General features: G+C 32.8%; 2 protein-coding genes across 3 annotated transcripts in view; one reads left to right on the top strand and one right to left on the bottom strand.

The window, feature by feature from the left end:
- The window catches only part of LOC111416883 (RAS oncogene family member Rab5), a 23138-nt gene extending 5376 nt beyond the window's left edge, over positions 1-17762 (bottom strand). Inside the window, exon 1 of one of the 2 annotated variants that reach the window (XM_023049003.2) lies at positions 17671-17762. The gene's annotated coding sequence lies outside the window, so the exon portion shown is untranslated. Of the gene's footprint in view, positions 1-17336; positions 17538-17670 lie in introns of those variants that run through there. The other variant, XM_023048995.2, reaches the window with a different exon arrangement.
- Positions 17715-25267, top strand: part of LOC111417008 (EF-hand domain-containing family member B) — a 13859-nt gene continuing 6306 nt past the window's right edge. Inside the window, exons 1-6 of the mRNA XM_023049149.2 lie at positions 17715-17798; positions 17886-17934; positions 17995-18165; positions 18223-18403; positions 18642-18771; positions 18822-19004. Of these exons, the coding sequence (XP_022904917.2) occupies positions 17887-17934; positions 17995-18165; positions 18223-18403; positions 18642-18771; positions 18822-19004 (713 nt within the window). The 5' untranslated portion in view covers positions 17715-17798; position 17886. The remainder of the gene's footprint in view (positions 17799-17885; positions 17935-17994; positions 18166-18222; positions 18404-18641; positions 18772-18821; positions 19005-25267) is intronic.

The raw sequence follows: 25267 nt of genomic DNA, 5'->3' as shown, positions 1-25267 counted from the left end.
GAAATATTGGCAAAGGGTACCTTTCAAATAAAAAAAACCTTATTCAAATCGAGCAATACGTTTAACAGTTATTGCAGTTTGAAACTGGTCATCATTTTAGGTGATGCGTTTTTTATGCCGCTGAGTATGTTCTGGCAGTAAACGTGTTAAGGCAGTATTGTATATTTTTCTAATGTTTTTCTTAACTTATTTTTATTTTCTGGTATTGATTTAGTTTGAGTTAGCGGATAAATTGTGAGTGTAGATGATAAGGATTATATTCTTTCGTTTTATATTGTAATTAGGTAAGGTTTGATACGTTGTATTTTAGTTAATATGGAATGGTGTAGACATAAAGTCGAGGTTCCTCCCTGGTTTTTGGTAGGCAGATACGGTGGATTTGGTTTGGGAGTAGTTTTAGTGGTTGAGGGAGAAAATCCCGCATGTCGAAAGGCAGGTCGTCATCATGCTTTATATGTACATGATCAGCCTGTCATGTTCATATAGACATGTGATAATAATAAGTTTGTTCGCAGAAATAGTTGTTTACTGATTTGAAATTCGCATACGTGATTGGATCATTGCAAATTGGATGCTCTAAGAACAGCCATTTTTATTTTGAAGAATTAGTCGACCGATGGGTCATCTAAGACAACCAAAATAACTTTGATTTTTTAATGTTTAGGTTGGCAAGTTAGGTTATATGTCGGAAATATCAGAATTTATCGTTCTTAAAGAAGATAATTTCAGTGAAAACATGTCATGGATGTGTAAAAGTACGATGGTATTGCTTGGTTTGTATAAAAAAAAACAAAAAGTCGTTGGAACTTTAAAACTGAGATTTAGACAGATTTAGATATTTGACTTAAAACAGCAAGGGATCTTATCTCCAGTAGCAGATCAATTACCATTCATTGGCAATTCAGGTTGAGTGGCATTGGGTGGTATTCAGTAATGAATCCTGAATATGTTTGAGATGCATGATGGCAGTATAAAGTTCAGCCAAAGACATGGGGAACATCACAACGTGGAATTTATTGTTCCATGAGATAAAATTCAAATTACATAATATAAACAACTTCTTACAAAACTGTTATTACAAGTCCTGCTCTTACATACTGTTTGATTTCGTTAGTTTGAAAGAAAAAATCTTCTACAAAGTCAAAAGACCTTATATTCAAAATCTATTGCCAAAATATTGTAACGTCCAAAGTTTAAGAAACGTGATTACAAATATATAATAATTGAATTATAATTATAATATAATTTCTTAAAATCTCTTAACGTTTAAATCTTTTTTCTTGTTAAAGTATTAGTCAAAATGTCACTGATATTCTCATTGAAACGGATATGTGCAATTTCCATTTCCTTTTTCAAATAACTCGTTAATATTAAAATAGTATTTATCATCCATACGATTTGTTCATTTTAAATGTATTAAAGAGTCTACGTATAGTCTATTTGTAAAATTGCTACTTTGTTCTATTAATTTTGAAAATATATAGAGATTGACACTTTTCTAATTCGATGATTGCCGCGATAATTCTTCGTATTACTTAAATATCGCAAAATATTTTTCCAGCATTCTATATTTGACTTGTTAATTATACTTAAATATGAATCATTCACCGTTACCAAGAATTTGATGTCTTCTAGATACTAACGTGCCTTTTTGCCATGATTTATGTTGTACAACATAAATCATCATGAAATAATAATTCGTTTTTATTCATCCATCCAAATCTATAGATTTTATTTCGAACTTGTTAGTTGAAGTGTCAGTAAGCTCAATGGCATCATTTTTCAGGTTTATTATAATTATTCGAGCATTTTGTTTTCTCTCATTGCATTATGCTGGCTTTTATCACTTAAATATTTGAATTCTTTTCTTTTAAGGAGAAAATAACAAACATTTCAACTTTAACGAGATATTTTATATTACAGAGCTTCTTCTTTGCATTCTCTAGAATAAATATTGTACCTTCTCTTTTTATGATTAATTATAATGAAAAGCAAATAAACTGTATAAATGTTTGTCTACAAATATTATAAGTTATATTTGAATATGAATATCGAGAATTGCTTATTTAAAAATGTTATTCATACGAGATTGGTATTAAAGTCAAAAATATTAGTAATCAGGACGGTTACTTTTCTTGTACATTTAAATGACAGGAAAACGTGACATCGAACGATGTAATTGTGTTAAAGTTGCGAAGTTCCTAACCGTCCTAGCGATTCAAGAAAACGTGGTAAGGTAATGAGCTCATCCCATTCGAACACCACGTGCTATTTGTAGACTATTGTTTTTTATTTTTTCATTTGGCATTGCGAGGATATAATTTGACAACTGTATAATTAAGAGCTACTTGTAAAAAAATATTTTAATAAGATGCTTTGATGATAATAATAATCAATAAATAATCCTTAATACAAATGGTACTTGTACTCAGTTTTATTTTCTATTTCTAGACTTTGATAGGTATAGAAAAGAAACACAGAGTGTAATAATTAATTAATGAATCTATATTAACCTATAATATCCTCTAAATCAATACTTGCCAAGCACACACCCACAAATTATTTTATAAAATTAAATAAATTACTAAAAATCGATTGAATTTAGGTCGTGTTTCAAATAACAGCTGAATTCTTTTTATTAGTCTTAAAACATTATCTATTTTGCAAGGTTGCTATATCATTATCTTCGCCTTATTAGAGAATAAAGCCGAGGTCGTTTGCAGCCGAGTTGCTACCTCGATAGCACTTTACATTTAAGGCTCTCCACTCATTATCTTTACTAGTTTATAGAGTGAAGCCGAGGCACTTCCACAATCGTACTTTATATTAAAGGCGTTCCATTCATTATCTTCTGTCCTGTATAGAATGAAGCCAAGGTTGCTTGCAGTCGAGGTTTTCCCTCAATCGCTTTTTATATTTATTGGTTTCCATTCATTATGTGTATTTATTTATAGCATAAAGCTGATTGATAGCTTGCGGCCGAAGTGTTCCCAAAATCACGTTTTATGTTTAAGGCTTTCCATTCATGTCACAAGCCTAGGTCGCTTTCGGCCGAGGTGCTACAACCAAGATCCTCAAAGATAATAAATCAATTTCGTCAATGAACAAAATCATTTAATGTCGTGAGTAAATTGAGTGGTTTGATTTGTATTTATTGAAACTACAGGCGGAGTCGCTGCCAAGTTATAAGAGTGATATATCTTGTCGTTTGCACACATGCCACTGTACACGAAGAAATAGTGATGGTACGAAAACCTTGTCTTTAATGTACTCTCATCGACGGCCTATCCAACGGTGAGGGTGTTCCTCGTTTAGGTAAGCACGGACCTCATTATGCCAGTGCGGGGGAACTGCATCTTGTTGGTATATAAAGTTGTTGGAAATCATTTGCGGAACGACATACCGGTTACAGTTTTTTCATTAAAGCAAAACAAACTTTTGTGCTGGATACGGTACAGAAAACATTGAATTTTTGAGAATCCCTTACATGTTGGATAATGTCATGAAGATTTTCCGTTTCCCATATCCGAATGTTATGGCTGAACACCAGGCTTCCTGCATGTTAATACAAAACTCGGTTCGCTTGACTTTGGTCGTAAACTTTGTACCATCTATACATATACGATACGGTTTGAATCGCAATTGCTTCCACAAAACTTTCCACTCAGTTTTCTGCGGAATACCAGGAAGGATCTGCTTTACTGGTACACTTTTGTGAGGATCGCACAAAATATTGGCTAACCGCATCCACTGTTGCAACAGGTACTCGTGGTATGCCGGTGCTTTTACGTTTGTCAACTACACTTGTGGTCTTGAATTGTCGATATCATCGTAGAATGCTCTGATGACCTGCAGAATCAATTTGGCATTCACTTCGAAATGCATGTTACACTGTAACAGTCTTGTTCAGTGCATGAAGTCGATAAACATCACGCGCACTCTAAAGCGCCCTTCACACGATCAATATATATTGTCAATATGTCCAATAAATATTGACAAACTGTAATTGCCTCAGACTATCAATATTTATTGCCAATCTACTTAGTTTTGCATTGGCAGTCAAAGATGTCATGTCATGTTTGCATGTGTTAATGAACCATCCAGGGAGTTAATAGCACTTTCGTCCATTAAAGTATATCTGTCTGAATTCATTATTACGCGATATAATCCGTGTCAATATCTCCCTCAGACTGTAAATATTTATTGCCAATATATCAAATATTTTCGTTTTCGTCAAACCATCCCATCAATATTTTTAATATTGACAATATGTCAATCTTTCTACTCACACGTTCAATAATATTGTCAATACTTAGATAATGACAATATATATTGATCGTGTGAAGGGCGCTTAATACACAAAATGCTTTCTGTTGCATAGACGCCATTTTGACAACTGCGGACGTGACTTGAGTGTGCGCATAACAAATTTAGAGGTTGTCGCTTTCTATAGACATGTCATTTACTATTCTATCTCTTATACTTTCCGAATTATGGCCGTGTCAAACCCGATGATTCTTTTGTACTAACCCTGTATATAAACATCATTGCGTCTATCATTTTTTTAAATAATATTATCCTTTTCGGATTCTTCGAAATTGATGATATTATTGTTGTCCATTAAAGTCGATTAGATTTTTGTTAGTTCCCTGTAGACAATATGTACTTGTGGTTCATTAGATTGCACTTTTATTAATAAGTTAGAGGTTCTAACAGCGACGTGATATTTTGGATATGATGATTCCAAAAGTTATCATTAGGGCACGGAACTTTTGTAACAAAACGATACGATTTCCCCGCTCCACTTGTTCTCATTAGCTAGTTTTCTGGGTTTCTTGTCTAGGAGGGGGGAAAATCGTATCCTTTTGTTACAAAAGATCCGTGCCTTAGTTATCATCTAGGCTTTTTTTCTTTATTTCTAATGTGATTCTTACTAATTCGGTAATTCGCTAAAGTTAGGAACACTTTTTGTTGCTTTAAGCACATGGCTAATTTTAATCCTTTTTGTGACTTGAATCACATCTGCTATTTTTGTTTTAATTGATGAACTGTTAATATCACCACATAATAAATTTAACAAATGTGCTAAACATTCTAGGGGTACAATATGACGATACTTTTCTTGCAGTACTTTGAAGCTTACTCTCACATTCGCCACGTTACTACCAGAAATTTTTCGGTATCATACTTTTTCATTACTATTTGTTTGTACAAATATGTTGCTGTATTCCCCGGAAAAACAAAATCAACAAAAAGTGAAGCGGTAGTGGATTTTAAAAAGTTTATAATGGATTCGTTGCGCAGATTAATGTTGTAAATATAGGTGCTTAGAATTATTATCAGCAGAATTAGCGTTATTTTTCGTTTCGACGTACTGTAAATTTAAATATGTTCTTGCTAAACGATTTCGGGAAGGAGGCACGAATGCGGGACGAATAGCATTAAAAACTCGATCCATAATAGATGTTCTACTAATGAGAATGGCGCGCCACTGATGAAAACAGCTTTTGCCAGACGTTGATGGAGCTTTTCCTTCATTTAAAGAAAATTATCATTATGAGTTTTGACAGATAGCAAAATTATAATAAAACATACATTTATCGTAGGATCCATAGTATCGACAATTTTTAACAATATGAGTTGTCATTTTATTAACATTGCCATGTTAATAACCTCCCTGTTCATGAGTTTAAAAAAATACACCAAGCTATGCCCTTAACTTTCGGAATTTTTACTACACTTGTCTTTGCTACATACACAAACTGATATTTTTATGTCTTTTGTAACTAAATTAGTACATTCTAATTAAAAAAAATTATATTAATTTAATTTTTCAAGAATCGCTATCTGTCGCTCTTCGAGATCTCAAGGTAACTGGCTGAATGGTCCGATCCCCTCATTCGCCAGCGCTTGCAAGGGGAATCCCACATTTCGGCCATCCTGTGCTTCATTCGCCTCCAATGGATTGTTTGGACACTAGGGTTTGATATGGTCAGCACTGCTGGATGTCCTCAGTGAACCTTGGTGGTTACTAACCTTTTCTACATATTAGCGGTCGGGACCAATTAGCAAATCTGCCGTTTTAAGTTTACATTTCTTATATCAGCGGTGAATTTAAATCTGAAATCTGGCGAGTTTAATCTTAAATAGCAACTAACTTTAATTAATTTCAAGTCGCTTCCAATGTCTATAAATGCACAGAATAACTTCTTATTAAGGTATAACTGCTTATACATATATAGCCTGGCTTTTCTTCTTTAGTCTCTTTTATAAAGTATGATTGTTTCTCCTAGTTATCGTGTGATTGGTAATTTTTAGAAATATGACCAAAGCATATGAAATATATTATTCCCTTTTCCTTATCATGACAGTTCCTTAACAGATGTCCCTTCCTTCCGTTGTTAAAATATGTCGGAGCAGGTCCGAAATCAGAATTTTTCAGAATCAAACTGCGGCTCTTCGAAATCTCAAGTCAAGTGGCTTACCGGTCCGATTCCCTCACTCGCCAACGTTTGCAAGGGGGAATCCCAAACCAATTAACTTCCTCTCAAATAAAATTTCAAGGTCGTTTATCGAAAGCATACACGTTTTAGATAACCACGATACGTCATATAGTACTGTTTGTTATAGTCTTTGTTCTTAAAAATACTATATTTTATTTTAATAGGATTATATTAGCTTCCATATAAGTGTGCCGCCACAACTATAATAAAAATTTCTGTGTGTGAAAGGAAGTATACAGTTCATATCTAAATAAAATACAACCAAGTATATAAAGGGTCATTACCACGACGCCCCATCTATTTTATAGGAATCTGAATGATTCTCTTTATATGACTCAAAGTATAAAGTTCTGATTATCAGTGTAACTAAGACTTCCAAGAATTCGCACTGCACTTTGCTGTTAAGAAAGTAAATAGTATAACGCTACTAAAAGTAAATAGTAGTGCCCAACGCAAATACAGTTTAAAACATGGTTATGAAGTTTGTGGTATCTTGCAATGCTTCAGATTATTCAGAAGAGAAGTATTTCTGCCAATATAATTTCTTGATTTTGTTATATGTACATTAAATTTTAAAATTGGTGGTTGAATTACACACGCAAGAATCTGGTGTAAGCAGGATTGTCAAGTGTGTTGTCTCAGGCTGAATAAAGGTTTTTCGCCATTTAAGCACATTGCATTCTTAACACACCAATCAAATGCTTCTAATATTTCTTCTGTATTACACAAACTCTAATCACTTCCCTTTACGACCATTTCGATATACTACACAATAATTAACGAGTTACGGTTGTGTTGAAACAGTTTCTTTATGTATTTGTATTATATTCGAACAAATGAACTTAAACCCACAAAATTAGCAATATTATCCCAAATTGAAATATAAAACATCTAATTTCATAAAATATCTTTAACTTGATATTCATTATTCTCTATATAGATATAATGATTAACTAACTGGGAAAAAATTTCTTATATAACTGATTTCCGTTATATTTGGTTTAAATTAACACCATTCTTTGCATACCTGAGTTGTTATTATTAAAAAATAAACGTTGAAGTTACGTCATAACCTTTTAAAAGATATCGTTATCTTGTGATTATTTGATCTGTTTAAATAAATAAATAAATAACAACGATAAACAAATAAGCAATAAAAAAAATTATTTCTCTAAAATTTCCTGTTTATTAACTAATGTGGTTACTATTTAAAGTCAATAAAAGAAAATAAAAAAAACGTATTAGATATAAAATAAAAAATTCGACATAAAATACAATTTCCGTTTAGTTTATTTTTAATCAACAACATTCCTTGCATAACTCTTGCTTTTATTACAAAATAAAATTGGTCAAAAACGATTTAATTATAAAACAAAAAGCTATTTTTGGTAATCATAATCTTGGGATTACTTTATCACGCGAATACAAGGTCGTTTCGGGATGTGTAAAACAACTAACGAAAGGTTAAAAGTTAATTATTATTACCTTTTCTTAACTCGTAAAGACAATAAAGACGTTAAAAATTGAATAAAATTAGTTTTCAGATATTATTTTGATGATAGAAAGGGTAAAAGGGGCACACAAACAGATAAGATAACGAAAATTACAACAAAAAAAATCATAACCTTAAGCGCACGTTATCATTATTTAATCATTTACTCATTCTGGTTCTAATTAACATAATAAATTTAAAAACATTTTTGATTTTTATTCGATCACACAAGAAAACGAAGTATTATTTATGAAATAATTTGAAGCCCTAAGTCTAAAAAATAAAAACCACTACGATGTATTATAACGACATATAATGAGATTCAAATTTAGTAGTTAAACGTGAAACGTGACGTTGTCTTGCGTCACCATCTAGTCGTTTTTAAAGGGAATAAACAACGCCCCATTTTATTTCACACTTTAATCGATGCGAAAATTTTTAATTTAAACAGACGATAAAAGATGTAAAATACTATTTAGTAAGTAAAAAAGTAGGTTAGGTCCAAAAATCGATTAATGTAATCAATAAAATGTAAAGAAAAGGACTAAAAATGTTTTTGTAAAATATTGGGAAGCGTAAACAAGTTCCATATTGTATCGTTTGCTTAATTTTGCCAAGCAAACACTTTATTTATAATTGAATTTCGCATAAATCTTCAAAGATGATGTACAGTATTCCAGACAGAATTAGAAGATTCCAGACAGAACTATTAATGTTTGGTATAGGTGCTAACATCCTACTAAATATAGAAGAACAAATTAGTAAAATTATACTCAGCCGAAAAGATTAACAAGGGCCAAGTTAATGCGAATATGTTTAGAACACTAAACTATATTTGAGGGTTTAAGTAGGTTCTTTCTGATCTTGGTCCCATACCAACGTGGTTAGTAATGAAGCCCCGTTCGATGTAACACACACACGCTGGCCTGATTCGACTAGAATCAGCAATTATGCCCAAACAAGAACAGAGTGGAGGGTCGAACAAAAATTTCTCCTATATATCTACGTTCAACGGCAGAAACATAATATAAATTGATCTTGGCAGGAAATTACTAGAAATTGATCTTGACAGGATCAGGGTTCTAATAGGTTTTCACTGAGGAACATTTTGACGCATTGAGTTTATCCAATAATGTTGTGTATCAACTATACTTTGAGGACACAGGAGAAACAGCACAGTATATTTTATGCCACTGACTTGCTCAATACTTATTATTTTTGCTGCCAGGCCGAGGGGAGTGGCCCCTCTCGTCACTTCCACCTATAAGATCTATTGTAACTTAAGCCCTCCAAAAGTTTGGAGCAAATGTTAGTTCTTGATGAATCTTAGTATTGCGCCAAGGTCTTGTTCCTTTATGTCATTAGGTGTCAGGCGTACTTTACCGAAAATTTTGTGTCTTAGGCGGCCTCTGGCGACGAATTCTCTCACTCGTCGTTACAAAGTCGACAAGTTTGATCCTCAGCTTGTCCAATGAAAATGGTATTTTAAGGGCGCATGGCTGGTCAGGAAGCTTGAGAGCGACCTTAGATCCCCTTTGCTGAGGCATACTTTTCGCTTGTCTGTGACCTGGAAGTTCTTATCAGCGTAACGCTACCTTTGAGACCTCCCAACTATTGTTTAACAGTTTTAGGTGGCTTTTTTATAGTCCACAACCTGGTTGGGGTCCAATACAGGGGGTTTTCGCTGCTTCTCAGCGAGTTCTCTCAGGTTGCTATTACACTCTCTGATCAGTGGAGAGTCACACGTGTAGGCAAAACGGTGCAGAACTTTATTGCAAGAACTTCTGCTTCTTGCTCAATACTTGGAAGAGTTTATTTCTCCTAAAGAACTGACTGCTAGTTTCACAAAGGAAGGAAATGTTTTAGAATCTGCAACAATTTAAGATACACCAACACCAAGTAACTTAGTGTACGTCCATATACGATATGAGGCGACGAAATGAGGTAAGTATAACAAATAAGGTATAAAAACTATAATAAGGAGTGCAAAGAAATTCGAACACAGCATCGATTCATACACAGCAGTAAAACACATCAAAATCTTATCAAACTATAACCTTTAAGGACTCGGTTATAGAAAGCTTAGTATATACATTTAATGCATACCATACACAGTTGGCTTCCAAACTGCCACTGCAATATTGTGAAGATATGAAAATCACATATGAATCCTGGTTTGAAATTCTGTGTGTATGGAGTAGTGGAGTGCGTATCTTATACGTACCAGTTAGGTACAACCAACGAGAAGTGTTTTTGGAGGAACCTCTTGTTATAGTCTGATACCGCTCCCTCGCTCATAACAAAGTGCACAAAGAACACTGCCTTGCTCAACAGCACATGCATGCTAACAATAACCTGGAATTAAATAATAACCTACGATTGATTTACTGAGAGCCACTATTTAAAATTTCTTCCGAAGCACGTAAGACGAATTAAACACACTGTGCGATATTTTAAGGATTCCTGGTAATCTGTGATATGATGGGAATACTATTAGTTAGCCACAGGATATTGTGAATGATTTACCGAAGAAATTTCGAAACCTTTTACTGTGAATATCTCGTAAGACCGACGTAATATGCAAATTATATTCTTTCGATGCAATGTTAGTTTTCGATTTTACCGGTGAGGGAGAAAGAAATGCAGGTGTTTTTACAGCTGGGGTTGATCAAACCTCAAGTTTCTTGAATATAGATTGTCTTTGTTTATGAGCTGCTTCTCTGGCAACGTTGATTACGTTAGCTATTAATATTCACCCTTTCTGGCATGATGGAAGTTTACCAAAGTTATACCTATTGTAGCGTGCTGTGGCAGCAGCTCCATTTAAAAACAAAATGTATTTTCATTTATTATTATTTTTATATTTGCCACACAATTGTTTTTGAAGCAAACAGAACAGACGCAAAATAAAAGTCTGCCAAAAGTTAATTTTATAATTATTGTATTATTATGTTGGCTAATACCTCATAGCCACACCTATTTAAAAAAAAAGTGTGACCGCTTACTTTGTTTATTAATAAAGATATCATCCGGTTCTAATAATCTTCTCAGTTATACAAACGATGACGACTTTTTAGATTAGGCCGCTTAGAAATGAATGAGTTTAGATTACAGCTTAATCCTGTCGAAATAAAATATTTGAAAGTGCTCTATAACTCCATGGTGTGTGCATCTGCTTCCTAGCTCAAGATTTGTTTTGAGATAACCAAAGAATCTCATACTTTGGATGCCCTGAAGATTCTGCACTTTGCCTTTGATGAGCAAACTCGAGTTTGGATGAAGTTTACCCTACTAGAAGTACTCCAATATCTGAGTTGTCGATGCGGCTCAGGATAAGGTTCCCTTTTGACAGGGATAGAACGATTTTCACTGTCTATGCGTAGTGTTGACAAAAATAAAATCAACGCATTGGACTTTTTAGCTAAAATAGACTTCACTGTACGTAGACTGAATGCACGGCTCGCGAGAACATTTTATGTTGCTTCAGGTAAGACGGATGTATTATGGAGACACATTGTTTAATTGTTATGTGTAACCATCAAGTAATTGAGGATTTTAGGTCATTAAGTGATTATCAGTTAACTTTGTCCAAAAAATTGTTAACGAGGTAACGTTCGTTCGATTAAATGAGGCAATGATTAGCATATGTAGAAATTTGTAAAAATTGACAGGATGTTATCCAATGATAAACGATTTTATAAAACCCATTTTTTACATAGTGACAGTAAATACAACAGCAAACCAAACTTATTAACGATATTAACATTATGCTTTACATTTAGCATTCGCTTAAAGTTAATTTAATTTGTTGGCGCTTAGCGTGCAATAAATTATCCGTCACCTTAATATAATTTGTTTTATCCACTACTATTCAATTAACGGTCCGGGTAATTTCACTTTTGCAACACTTAATTACAATTCAAAGTTAACGTGATAATTGATCTTTAAGATTATACTGTTTGTTGATGAGGTTTCGATGAATATTTGGTAAAACCAATTTTTGCAGGGATTATAATAATTACTTGATTAACAAGGTTGGATTGTTTTTATTAACTCAATGAACATTCAAATAAAGTGTAATAAATCATATTTTCGAATTAATGTAACGCCAAAGTAAGTATAACGTAAGATTAACGTCAGGATTAGCATCCATTAGCATATAGTCATGGTTGGTAGTATCAATTTTTGACAGAATATGACATTATTGTTGTGCTAAAATCACAACAAACTTTTTAACCCTAAATTGATTTTAGTAATGTGGGCGTGGCACAAAGTTTTGTTGAAACTTTTCTTTATTATTCTTGAATAAAAATTTATTTTCTTTTAAAGCACATACGTAATTTTTTGTTTTATGTGTGTCCAGTTAAACTTTACAAACTATAAAATATTAAGAATCATTGTCCTCAGAATAAATGATGCTGCTTCAAACATAACACGTGTTAATTGCCGTGATGTTACCTTGATCGTTTGCCAACATGATACGTTAATCACGTCGTTATCATAAATATTTTCATTTCATTGGTTTTCAAGATAAGCATCTCCTAATCGATGAGCTTTTACATTTAAAAGTCATTCTAGTTGACTCATATCAACAAATAAATTTGGATTCTCATCTCTTTTATGCACTTTACTGAATAGATCTATTCACGTATTTTCTTGGCTTATTAACAGAATATTACCGTTCAGTCAAAAAAATGTAAGTTCAATATGAGACTCTAGTCGTCAGTTACAACACCAGCAATATAAATTATTAACTTATTGTCTCTAATCTCAAAATAAATTAACTCAAGATTTAACACTTGTTGTCAATTACATTCGAGTTCGTGGGCGGATATATTAATCTAGAGTTAGAGTGTGGTTTATATTACAGCATTGTTATGCATCCCTCGCCAGGATAATAAGTCTTCTTAGAAAAAGTCTTTTTAAAAATATTTCCTGAAAAATTGGTTGCAAGCTATATCTCTATCTCTTTGATGATCTGGTTCCGGACGAGTTATTTGTAGGATCGATTTTCGGCAATTTCTTATGTAACATTCTATGGACGTGGTTGTGCCAAAATCTGTTGCGTTGTCTTTCCCATCTCACAATATCCTGAACCTCGCATTGGTGTCTGATGTCAGAGACCAATGCGTCAATGTGAGTTCTTAATTCTGTCTCATCTGGTATTTCTTAAAATTGTCATCATGGTCTTCATTTCTGCTACTCCCAACATACTCTTAGTTTTCGTATTTCAATGTCGTATGACATTATTTTGCGAATCTTGTATATCCGCAGTTTACCACTCACATGCGTGAATTAGTTTAACCAAACAACATCTCGTAGGCAGCCTGAAATTGTGGACACTTTGTTGATACGACTTCACAGGTCCTTGGAGGGATGCACATCCAAATAGGAATATTTCATGACTTATTCGATGATGGTGTTATTGATTGCCAGCTAACACCAACTCTTATTGGCTCCCTTACTACTACCATGTATTTAGTTTTTGAAGTAGACACCCCATCTTTAAGCCTTCGCTTTATTATGGTAGATTATTTTATCCATTAATAAATTGAACAAAAATCAGATGAGATTATGTCTTGTCGGATGCCGCATAGTGTGAGGATGTCTTCGGTTAAGTTCTTCTCCGGCCTCTACTTTAGTCGTGTTTTGGGAGATATCCTGTTTTTGAGTTTTCCAAGTTTTTCTTTGGTTTTTTTTCATCTGGATAATAGTTTTTCTGCTTACAGCTTCATTAACCTCCGTTGCCTCTTCAGTAGAGGAACAGAGATACCACATTTTGTCCGTCGATTTCGAAGCATTTTCCAAACCTTTCTTTGAGCTCCATACAGCTCATAGTCAATATTAAGGATGACACGAAAATCCGGCCATGATACTGATTCCGGCTAATCCGGTCATTTGGTTGAAGATTCGGTTCCGGTCGAATCATCCAACAAATCCGACCTAATAGTACTATATTAGGCCTGTTTTGGTTCAAAAGTTCTGTAGTTCCGAACTTTTCTGCGCTTACATATTGCATAAAACAGACGAACTCTTGAGCCAGAAGAAGCCAATTATTACGAAAATTATTATTAACTTTAAAAACTAAACAATTGGATCAGAATATCTCAGTACTACTATAGGACAGGTAAATCCAAAAATGTATAAATTTGTTACAGAAATTTATCTTCACTTGTAACAGCTTTTTCATCATTGACTTGATGATGAACCAGCAGTGAACGCGTTTCAACTTGTACATAAACGGTATTGAGTCATCAGTCGACAGTTTTTACCGAAAAGTAAAAATGCCGAAATTCTGGAAATTCAGAAATCTGGCCAAATGACGATCGTGCTATCTTTAGTCGATATCGTTGGAGAATATTGGAGATTCTCTCTTTATATATTTTATTCCAAAGGTTAATGTGTACAGTGAATACAGTGAAACCTCTGCTTGCGGACACCTCTATTAAGCGGACAAATTTTCTAGAAGCAAATATCTGCCTACATCTTTACATGTCAAATTAACTCCGTTAACCGGACGTAAACTTCTAACAACGGGACAATGAAACGACGCCGCGCGCAAATAATATAAATATATTGAAACCGGGGAATTACCTATTTTCGTTCGTTTTAGTGCGAAACTAAATCTTTCTTTTCTGTCGTATTTGTTTAGTTTCTGCACGACTATTGCTTGTTTTCGTTTTATTGTGCAAATAGTGAGTACTACAGAGATTTTTGAAATGGCGCCTAATAAAAAACTTCTTAGTTTGCGTGAAAAAATGGAAGTTGTTAACGTTTCGGAAAAGGAACGTTTGTCAGTACGGAAAATTTAATATCGGAAAAACTCAAGCCACGGAAATTGTTAAGAATAAAAACAATATTCGTCTACAGTGGGAGTCAGGAAGCAATACCAGTCAAATAAGGTTTTTTTTTGAAAACTAGCGGACATTAAATTGACAACGATAACTGGTTTTCTCGTGCTCGTAGCCAAAACATTCCATTATCGAGGCGTTTAGTGAAGTCGAAAGCTCATGAAATAGTACAAAAATTTAATGTTTCCAACTTTCGGGCATCCAATGGTTGGCTGGAAAAATGGCATAAGGGACGCGTTATGTTTTAAGTGACCAAGTATCAGCTGATGTCAATCAAGACGACGTAAATCAGTTTAGCAATAAATTTCTTGCGTTACTCCTTGGGTATCGGCCAGAAGATGTGTTCAACGCCGACGAAATTGACCTTTCTTTAGAGCTTTACCGAGCAAAACACTTGCTTTTAAGTCTGAAAAATGCAGCCTAAAATGCAAGGCTTACAATTTTACTTTGTGCTAATATGGCAGGGTAAAAAGATATTTGCTAGTGATCGGAAAGGTGGTCATTTAGGTCATTTAAAAATATAGCACTCAAAGATTTACCGGCAACGTGGAAATTTAATAAGAAGCACGAATGACGCGAGACATTATGAATGAGTGGTTGCTTCAATTTAGTAGAAAAATAGTCAGGCAAACACAAGAAAATCTTGAAAATTATGTTCCAATCGACGATATTGCAACAACAGAAGAGATGAGTTTGAATATTGACAATGTGATTAAAAACATGATTGAACATGCATCTTCTGGTGCAGGATACCAGAAATAGACGATCTCGAGTGTGACACTGTTGAAAGCAGCAACACAATTACTACATATAATGAGGCTTTCAAAGTAATTAACGATTTAAAAGCTTTTGCAAACGACGACTACAGAGCATCTAGTTTCTTTAAGCAAAAGATACTAGATATGCGTCAAAGGAGCATTCCAGAATTTGTAAATATTTAAATAACTTTAGTAATTATGCGTGTACATACATATATTATGTATTTAATGAAAATTCGTAGCTTTACATAAGAATTTACTAGGTTTAAATAATACAACTATGTACTTTTATTCTAACACATACATATCTGAGTGTCCGCTTATGAGAGGTTTCACGGTATTTGATTTTTTTTAAGGGTAGATCACCTGGATAAACAGAGAGCAGTATAAACCGTCGTAAGATTACGTACTGATATCTATAGAGCTCTCTATTTATCTGGTGGACTGTTCTAAAAATGTTTTCTATAAATTCGTAAAATAAAAACTAATTGACCAAAATTAAATTTCGGGGTATCACTAGATTCGTCTCTTATTAATTAATTAATGCTGAAAATTTTATATAATAATTTAGCAATTTTAGCTGATAAAATATTTGGACTAATAAAAACCTTTTGACACGCACTGTATGTTAACCTTCAAGATACCTAAATGTTACCTTTAATTTAGTCCAAAAGTCATGGACCTTCAACGAAAGAAGGAAATGTTTTTAAATTTTATTCACTTTCTTTCAAAGTAACAAATTTGCCGTTTCTAAGTAATTAAAAAGAGATATTTTTACATTACTCTTCCTTTTGTTATTAACTTTTTATATAAAAAAATGTGTTAATTAAAACCGGATTTGTGTAATAAAATAATAAACACATCAATTTTTTTATTTCTTTAACTTTCTATTTTTACATTTCCCAGTTGAATCATATATCTTTTAATTAACTTTTAAATATGCATAATTAAATTAATAAATAAAAAAAAAAGTATGTTATCAGCATGAAACTATTCGATCAACGTTCAAATATATCTGTGGCATTGAAACGTTGTTTTCGCTATAATGAATATTTATTTATGTAATATTTTGGTATCAATTTGTACCAGGAGGTTAAGACCAGCTTATAAATGAGGTTATGTTGTTTTTGAACATTCTTTCCCAAGATTTATTACCAAAACAAAAAGAAATATTTAATAGCTTTTTTTAAGTAAACAATAAACACTTAAAACCACTTCTAGGAAAAGTTTTTAAATTAAATAAATTACTCACAAAGTAACTTTTAGACAAAATACAAATTCAAGATAACACAATAATCAAAATCGCTGTAATTAACAAACTTTCACCAATAACACAAAAAATTTCTTCTATTTTCACTCCACTTTTACTACAAAATAATCTTATCAAAAAACCTTTATCAGATTTTATAAAATCAAAAAATTAAAACAATTAAAACCGATGACAAAGAAGGTCTTTTTTTGGGGGGCGTAAATCCATCTTCAAGGGCGAACTAAAAAAAATTAAAATCACAAAATGACCAAGGAAATCAGCTGACCATATTGCAAGGGTACGGCCTCGATGAAAAACTCAATGGAGAAAACGACACAAAGAGAGATCGATAATCAACAGGTCAATAGCGAATTGATAAATTAAAGGAGAAACCGCCGCGCTTATGACGCATTCGGCGAGAATAAAATAAAAAAACAAGGTTCTCCTCATCAAAAACGGAGGAGGATAGAGAGCCTAACCTACCTTTTTGACGCGGATTGATCGGTTTCTAACACTATTTACTTATTTCGACGTTCAACAAAAAAAACCGCCGCACATTCAAAAAACCACCCCCGAAAATTTACAACTTACAAATTACTTTATACTTTAGAGGACACCGAAAATGAAAAACGCGAAATGCATATAATTACACGGATAGACACAAAATGACAGTTAGATTTGACGTCAGTGTTGCCAAATTAGAAATGTTGTTTTTCCCCAACTAAGTTCGACGCCACATCATGATTTTAACCGGTTTTTAAGAACATTTTTTGATTTTAAGGGGTTAATTAGTTGATTACAAGTTAAAATCGCTTACCTGGGTTCCGTTTACATTAATTTTTAAGCCTTAAACAATGAGAATTATGAGAAAACATCGGTGACACTGACACACACTTACGCACTTGACAGTTGTCAAAAATATAACAAAAGATGTTTGCAACGGCGGTAAATTTAAATTTTTTATTTATTTATGCCATTTCATGTCGTCACTTTTCAAAATAATTTCTTTAAAATTATTTTTTGACGTTTCAGAATGAGTAATAAAGGTCGTTTTAAGGATCGCTCACCTATTATATGTGCTGTAATATTCGTCCATCATTTCGTATCAAAATAATTATTTATTTTTTTTTTATAATTTTAGGCTGGAAAAACTTGGGAAAGTAATGGAAGTGTTAAAGAATCTTTTGAAGAATATACAACTGAAGAACATGTTGATGCTATTAAACATGAGTTGAAAACACCAGAAAAGCCATGTTTTCCTTACGTACCTAGAAGAGCTACTAATTATAGAAATGCTGGAATTTTTTGTGAAGTAATTAAATTGTTTAACAAAAATGATATAACATATAAAAAGTAATTTTATTTTTAGTCACGGGATATGTTTTGTACCACTATTACAAGAAGGTATGAAACTCTTATTGGGGACCTTCGTGAAACAACTTACCGTTCGTTATGGGATAAAACTGTTGGTAGAGTAAGGGATCCTACTGGTTATCTTCCGAATTGTATGGATCCATTAAAGACTACATTTGGGAGGCCGTCTGTAAAAGGTTTGTTTTATTAAGGCTTAATTAAAAATTTTATTAAGTATTCTTTTTTAAGGTTAATAAAGGATTGTACATAGAAATGGCTTGAAATTCTTCTTTTACACTATTATAAACTATTTAAATTTACAGTAAATGTTATAAATATATTATTTTTAGATATCAATAAATTTGGAGCATTTAAATTTTTATTAATAAATGTATTGTACAGGTTTAAAAATATCCTAACCTCATCGTTTTCTAGATTGTTCTGCTAAAGACCTTGTGAATCCAGACAAGGGATTTTTCGAGGTTCTCCTTGATAGTCAAGAAGGACACGAATTATATAGAAAAAGTCACAATGATTATAATTTAAATGAACAGATAAATCGAGGGTAAACATGATTCTTTTTGTTTATTATTTTATTTTTTAATCCCATTTAAGATATATTCGACCTGCCTACAATCCAAATAAACGCTATGGAATGCGTACACATGCTGATCCAAAAGGAACTGGAGCGAAATGCTGTGTAACTTGGTTTATACAAGATCAAATTGGAGTTGCTCGAGATATTCAAGCGGATGTCAATGAGAAATTTAAGAGTAAATTAGGAAAAGGATTAGCACCGTACTAAAAAAATTAAACATACAGTATGCAATATCTATATTCAGTGGGTGTACACTGAAAAATTAGAAAATAACGAATTACTCAAAAATGGTAGTAGAAATTTCAAATATTTTTGATAATTTATTTCACTTATAAAAATAAAAGCAAAAGTAGATATCTTCGTTCGAGAATGAACGCGAGAGAACATTGTATTCACTGTTGACAGCAAGAACCATATTCGTACAGGTCTCAAGACTGTATTTTTGTGTAGATAACTGCTGTCTCTTGCACTGCTTAAACTGCTATCTTGTATAAAGTTTTTTTATCGTGTTTTGTCCCCGTTTTGTTTGTTAAAAACGTTTTTTTTCAAAAATTCGAAATGGGTAGAAAGTCAGGTGAACTTCCAAATGAACAAAGAAACATATTAAATTTTCATATACAGTATGTGCCCAGATCGAGTTACAAAGAGGAAAAAATTTTTTATTTTTCAAACTTATTTTAGCATAAAAAATGCGTCGGCAATGTTCAAACCACTAAATCGTACGAATTTTATACTTTAACTATGGAAGTTAACCAATTATTCCCATTTTTATGTAAAAATTGGACTTTTTTCTAAATTGAAAAATTTTCAAGTTCAATTTATGATATGTAACCATAGAAACCATAAAAGTTACAACTTATGTCAGTGAAAAATATACGGACAAATCAAATTAAAATAAGGCTAAATAATTAAGCTTTGTTCGTTGGGACTGCACCACTTGCACTAAGCAGTTTAGTGCAGATGTTGTGTGTTCGTTGGGGATAGTGCAGTTTAGTGCAGTTGCACTTATATTGTTCGTTAGGCCATGTGCAGTGCAATTTAGTGCAGCCGGTGCAAGTTAGTGCAGATTTTGTTGCACCTGCTTTCGATTAAGTTCAATAAGTGCAGTTTAATGCAGTGTAACTAAAATGGCGGAATATTTGAAAGCGTGTTTTGTAATAATTAATATTAATATTAAATATTAACAAATAAAACCGTATAACAATTAATATTTGTTGTATTAGAGAACACAGTATATTCAACCCCAGTAGAGGCAATAAAAAACTACCCCTACTTTTTTGGAATAATTTAAAAACTACCCTGTCGATTTTGGCTTCATTAAATACACTTATAGTACATTTAAAAATATTAATTATGTGTTTTTTCTCATTTAGGGGTGGCTGGGGTTAACTACCCTGACCACCCCAAATTTTTTTGTTGTTGCAAGTACTGCTTATCGATTTTGGTGCAATTTAGCATGTGAACAAAAACATTCTGCGATAATTTCATTTTCCACGAGTATTCCTTCAAATCTAAAGCTTTGTTCGTTGGGACTGCACTACTCTGCACGACATGGCACTCGTATGACGTCATAGTGCAATGAAGTGTAAGTCAGTGCAATGTCGTGTTAACTTAGTGTAGCTCAGAAAAGTGTATAAACCGTGATCCCAACGAACAGATTTTTATAAAAAAAGTGTATAATAATTGAAATGGATGAACAGGCGATTGTCAGCGAAATACTCGTGGAAAATGAAATCATCGCAGAATGTTTTTTTAGTAGCGATTCATCAATTATTATTATATTACTATTATTATTTTTTTCAATTATTAGCGAAATATATTTTCTACGCCAAACTACTAACCCTTATAAGTTCTTTCAAAAGTACTACTTAACGTATAAAGAAAGCAGTACTTGCAAAAAAAAATTTTGGGTGGTAAGGGTAGTTAACCCCAGCCCCTAAATGAGAAAAAACAATTAATATTTTTAAATGTACTATAAGTGTATTTAATGCCGCCAAAATCGGCAGGGTAGTTTTTAAATTATTCCAAAAAAGTAGGGGTAGTTTTCTACTGCCTCTACTGGCATTGAATATACTGTGTTCTCTAATACAACAAATATTAATTAATAGCTTTGTTCGTTGGGACTGCACTACTTGCATGAAGCAGTTTAGTGCAGATGTTGTGTGTTCGTGGGGGATAGTGCAGTTTAGTGCAGCTGCACTCATACTGTTCGTTGGGCCATGCGTAGTGCAACTTCGTGCAGCCGGTGCAAGTTAGTGCAGATTTTGTTGCACCTGCTTTCGATTAAGTTCAATAAGCGCAGTGTAATTCAGTGTAACGAAAATGGCGGAATAATATTTGAAAGCGTGTTTTGTAATAATTAATATTCATATTAAATATTAAGAAATAAAACCTTATAATTAATATTTGTTGTATTAAAGAACACAGTACATTAAACCCCAGTAGAGGCAGTAGAAAATGGACAAGATAGTAGATAGATAAATGGACAACAGACTATAAATAAGATATTAATTTGTTTAATTTTTTAGGGTTATTATAAATTATTAGGCAAAGGAAGGATTCCAAATCAGCCCGTCATTGTTAAGGCCAAATTCTTCTCGAACTCTGCAGAAGATAAAATTAAAGCTGTTGTAATAAATTGTAATAAAATTATTATAAAAAGAGAAAATTATTACTATAAAGTTATATGTTTTTGACATTAACATAACCTTAACATATTATACACTTTTTTTTGATAAAAATCTGTTCGTTGCGACCACGGTTTATACACTTTTCTGACCTGCACTAAGTTGACATGACATTGCACTTACTTACACTTCATTGCACTATGACGTCATACGAGTGCCATGTCGTGCAGAGTAGTGCAGTCCCAACGAACAAAGCTATTATAAGGTTTTATTTCTTAATATTTAATATTAATTATTACAAAACACGCTTTCAAATATTCCGCCATTTTAGTTACACTGAATTACACTGCACTTATTGAACTTATTCAAAAGCAGGTGCAACAAAATCTGCACTAACTTGCACCCGCTGCACGAAATTGGACTGCGCATGACCCAACGAACAGTATTAATGCAACTGCACTAAACTACACTATCCCCAACGAACACACAACATCTGCACTAAACTGCTTAGTGCAAGTAGTGCAGTCCCAACGAACAAAGCTAGAACAAAATATTTTAAATGTAAATGTATGTAATAACACACTATGTAAGTTTGTAAGTGAACAAATCAACTATTCGGCACACATTTGAAGACAAGTTCTAAATTCTTTGCAAGAATTACGAATTTCCGCCAGTGGTAGAGATTCTATCGCATTAATTATTCTTAGTTTTAATAGTTTTGCATCTCCTTGTAATGGTTCACTGTAAACAATTTGTTTCAATCGTCCCCAAAAATAAAAATCCATAATTGTAAGATCAGGACTATGTGCTGGTCATAAAATGTGACCATTCGGTCACAATGAGTGATGGTGAGCTAGGCAACCGTCTCGCTGAAAGTACATTGACCATATAAAATTTAAGGGTAATTCATCAAGTTGTTCATTAAAATAATTTTGTAACATATCCAAATATTTCTGTTGATTTACATTTTCGTCGAAGAAATATGGCCCAATTATCCCGTGATATGTTATAGCACACCACACATTTACTTTTTTGAAATGTTGACTTCGTCTAGAGAGTGTAGAATTTGGATTTACATCACTCTTGGTTACATATCATAAATGGAACTTTGAAAAATTTTTAGTTTAGGAAAAAGGGCAAAGTTTTACATAAAAATCGGAATAATTAGTTAACTTCTATAGTTAGAGTATAAAATTCGTGCGATTTAGTGCTTTGAACATATTGTAACTCGATCCAGAGACATACTGTAGATGGAAAATATGCATGAAATCGTAAAAATAATGTAGTGCAGCACTTCTATTATACAATATGTGGTGTAGAATTATAAAAGACAGGTGCAGTTAACAAACCACTACAAAATGTAAACCGGTCGAAGCTCACAAGAAGAAATTGTTCATCCTAAACACTAAAGATTTATCATTAGATCACTGGGTAACCAATTTGCCATATTTTTAGTGATCAGGTATCAGTTAACTGGGTACAGGATTTTAGTAGCCAGGTACTGGGTATTAAACTGTAAACTGACTGTCATGACGAGCTGAGTCTATATGTATGTGGTAAACTACTGGCACTATTTTTCTGAAAATTTGTATAGAGCATTTATCCGAGGTGCTCGTTTCAGCTAAAATATTTTCAGATTTCACCGGTTATACCGGAAATGGACCCCAACTTTGTTATTTTAAATGGAATGTACCAATTTTTATTGAATTTTCGAGATCTCCGCTAAATTTTAATACAATTTGGTATAAATCATCATATGTCGTCTAGAATGCAATATTTTTGAAATATTTCAGTTTTTTCGAAAACTTTGGCAGATGAAGGGTTGCCTTCACAATAAAAATAATTTTTCGAAATTACATTCAAGTCCGATCAAATATTCTCAGGGTTTGTACAGAGAGGACCCATAGGTTACATAACCCTTGAAAAGTTCTTTAAAAAATTATACATGCTGGTTAGAAACTTCATTTTTTTAAATGGCAACCCCAATTTTTTCCTTCACTAGCGTATTGTACGCTGAAAAATAAGAGAACTTTGTCATTACATCACACATTTTGTACCTTTCATAATAGAATAAAACTTATAACAGCAGAAGAGAAATAAAGGTACTATATTTAACAATATAAATGAAAATAAAAAAAAAACATGAATGAAACATTGATATAACTATAGTAAATGTTCGAACTGGTTGCCCTCAACTTCCAAACATTCATAAATTCTTTTTGAAAAGCCGGCGTAAGTGACACTCCGATTTTTTTCCGAAGAAAGAGATCGAAATGCATCACGACCTCTTTCAATATTAGTCTATTCCTTTTGCTTTCAAATATGTTTCCTGCCTTCGAATATAACTTTTCTGAATATATAAAACTTCCGGTGTAGTTAAAAACTTCTTGGACATTGACACCAAAATAGGCTACATTTGACGATTATGTTTCTACTGACTCCAGATTAGTAGATTTTTTGTAGTAGCTGTTTGTGCGATTTCCTTAAAACAATCCCAAATTTTTTTGTTTTGGTTATTATTGTAGGAATTAATTTTGTCTGCAATATGCTTAAGAGTAAGTCATCGTCTTCACTTTCATTCAAATTGCTATTGTCTTATGTTACTTCATAACTGTTCCTATTTTCAGTGGTATCAATAATTTCAACTAGCTCATGGTGATCTTCTATAAAGCACCTATTTCCAACATTTTACGTTTGATTCCTTTTCTTTGATCTCCTTCAAAAAAGTTTATTTTAATCTTGGATCAAGAAATGTGCTGACAAAAAATGTACCCGGTTTGTATCCGGTCCCAGATTTGTGCTTCCTACCTGGTACCCGACAATGTCAAAAATTGGTACCTGGTGCATCTCTAGATCCTACTAGCTGCAAGAGCTAAATATATCATTGTAGTATTGGAGCTGCTCAAATCTTTCTTCTAATGAATTTATAGCTATATCTAGGATGTAAAAAAGAAAATTTATCTTAAATGCCTGTTGTGGTTCAATTACTTTATCATCTCTACTTTCATAATTGAATTAGCTTTTTATTTTTCTTAGGTAAATTCTTGTAGACTGTTGTGAAAACTTGCTCCTCGAGCAAATTCGACTAAAATTTTTGCAAATCCTTTATCTAATTGTAATTCCTCAAAACATATTTTCAGTTTTGAAATCAAGTCTGTTGCTGTTTTTATATGGATTACCTTTTCCTGTAGGATTTCATTAACTAGGTTAATTGTGTACAATATCTGATACCAAATACCAATAGAGCAAATAAATTTGTAGCTCTTCATTTGTTTAGCTAAATTTGTCTTAGCAGTATCTTTACCAAATGCATGAACCCTGTTGTCATTGGAGGTATCATATTATCGTCATGTGGCGCCCGGTTTATTCGTCAATTCCGCCGGCCTTGTTGGCTGCTAGTCTTGAGCACTTTGCTATTAGTATTATCCTTCACATTATAGTAAAAAAAAACTTGGACTTAAAAGTTGGTATGCTGTTAGAAAACCGTTCATAAGTAGGATTAATAAACAAAAACGGATTCCGTTTGAAAAAAATGCCAAAATAATGATTTTAACTTCTGCACAATGGTAATTTTCACAGATGAGTCCAAATTCAATATAAAAATATCAAATGGACAAGTAAGAATTTGGCGAGAGAGTAACGAGCCTATATACACATAATCTAATACCTACTCTAAAGTTTGAAATTTTCATTTCATTGAATATTGACTGCGAAGGGGTATCTAAACATTTCCAAAAAGAATTTGAAGCGAAATGCAGAAAAATTGAGATGTTTGCGAGACTTTGGATCAAACTGTCCAAAGTACCTCAAACCAATTAAATCAACTCAATTAACCA

This window comes from Onthophagus taurus, chromosome 6 (genome assembly GCF_036711975.1).
Source record: "Onthophagus taurus isolate NC chromosome 6, IU_Otau_3.0, whole genome shotgun sequence".
NCBI lineage: Eukaryota > Metazoa > Arthropoda > Insecta > Coleoptera > Scarabaeidae > Onthophagus > Onthophagus taurus.
This window is presented reverse-complemented; position numbering and strand designations above follow the sequence as displayed.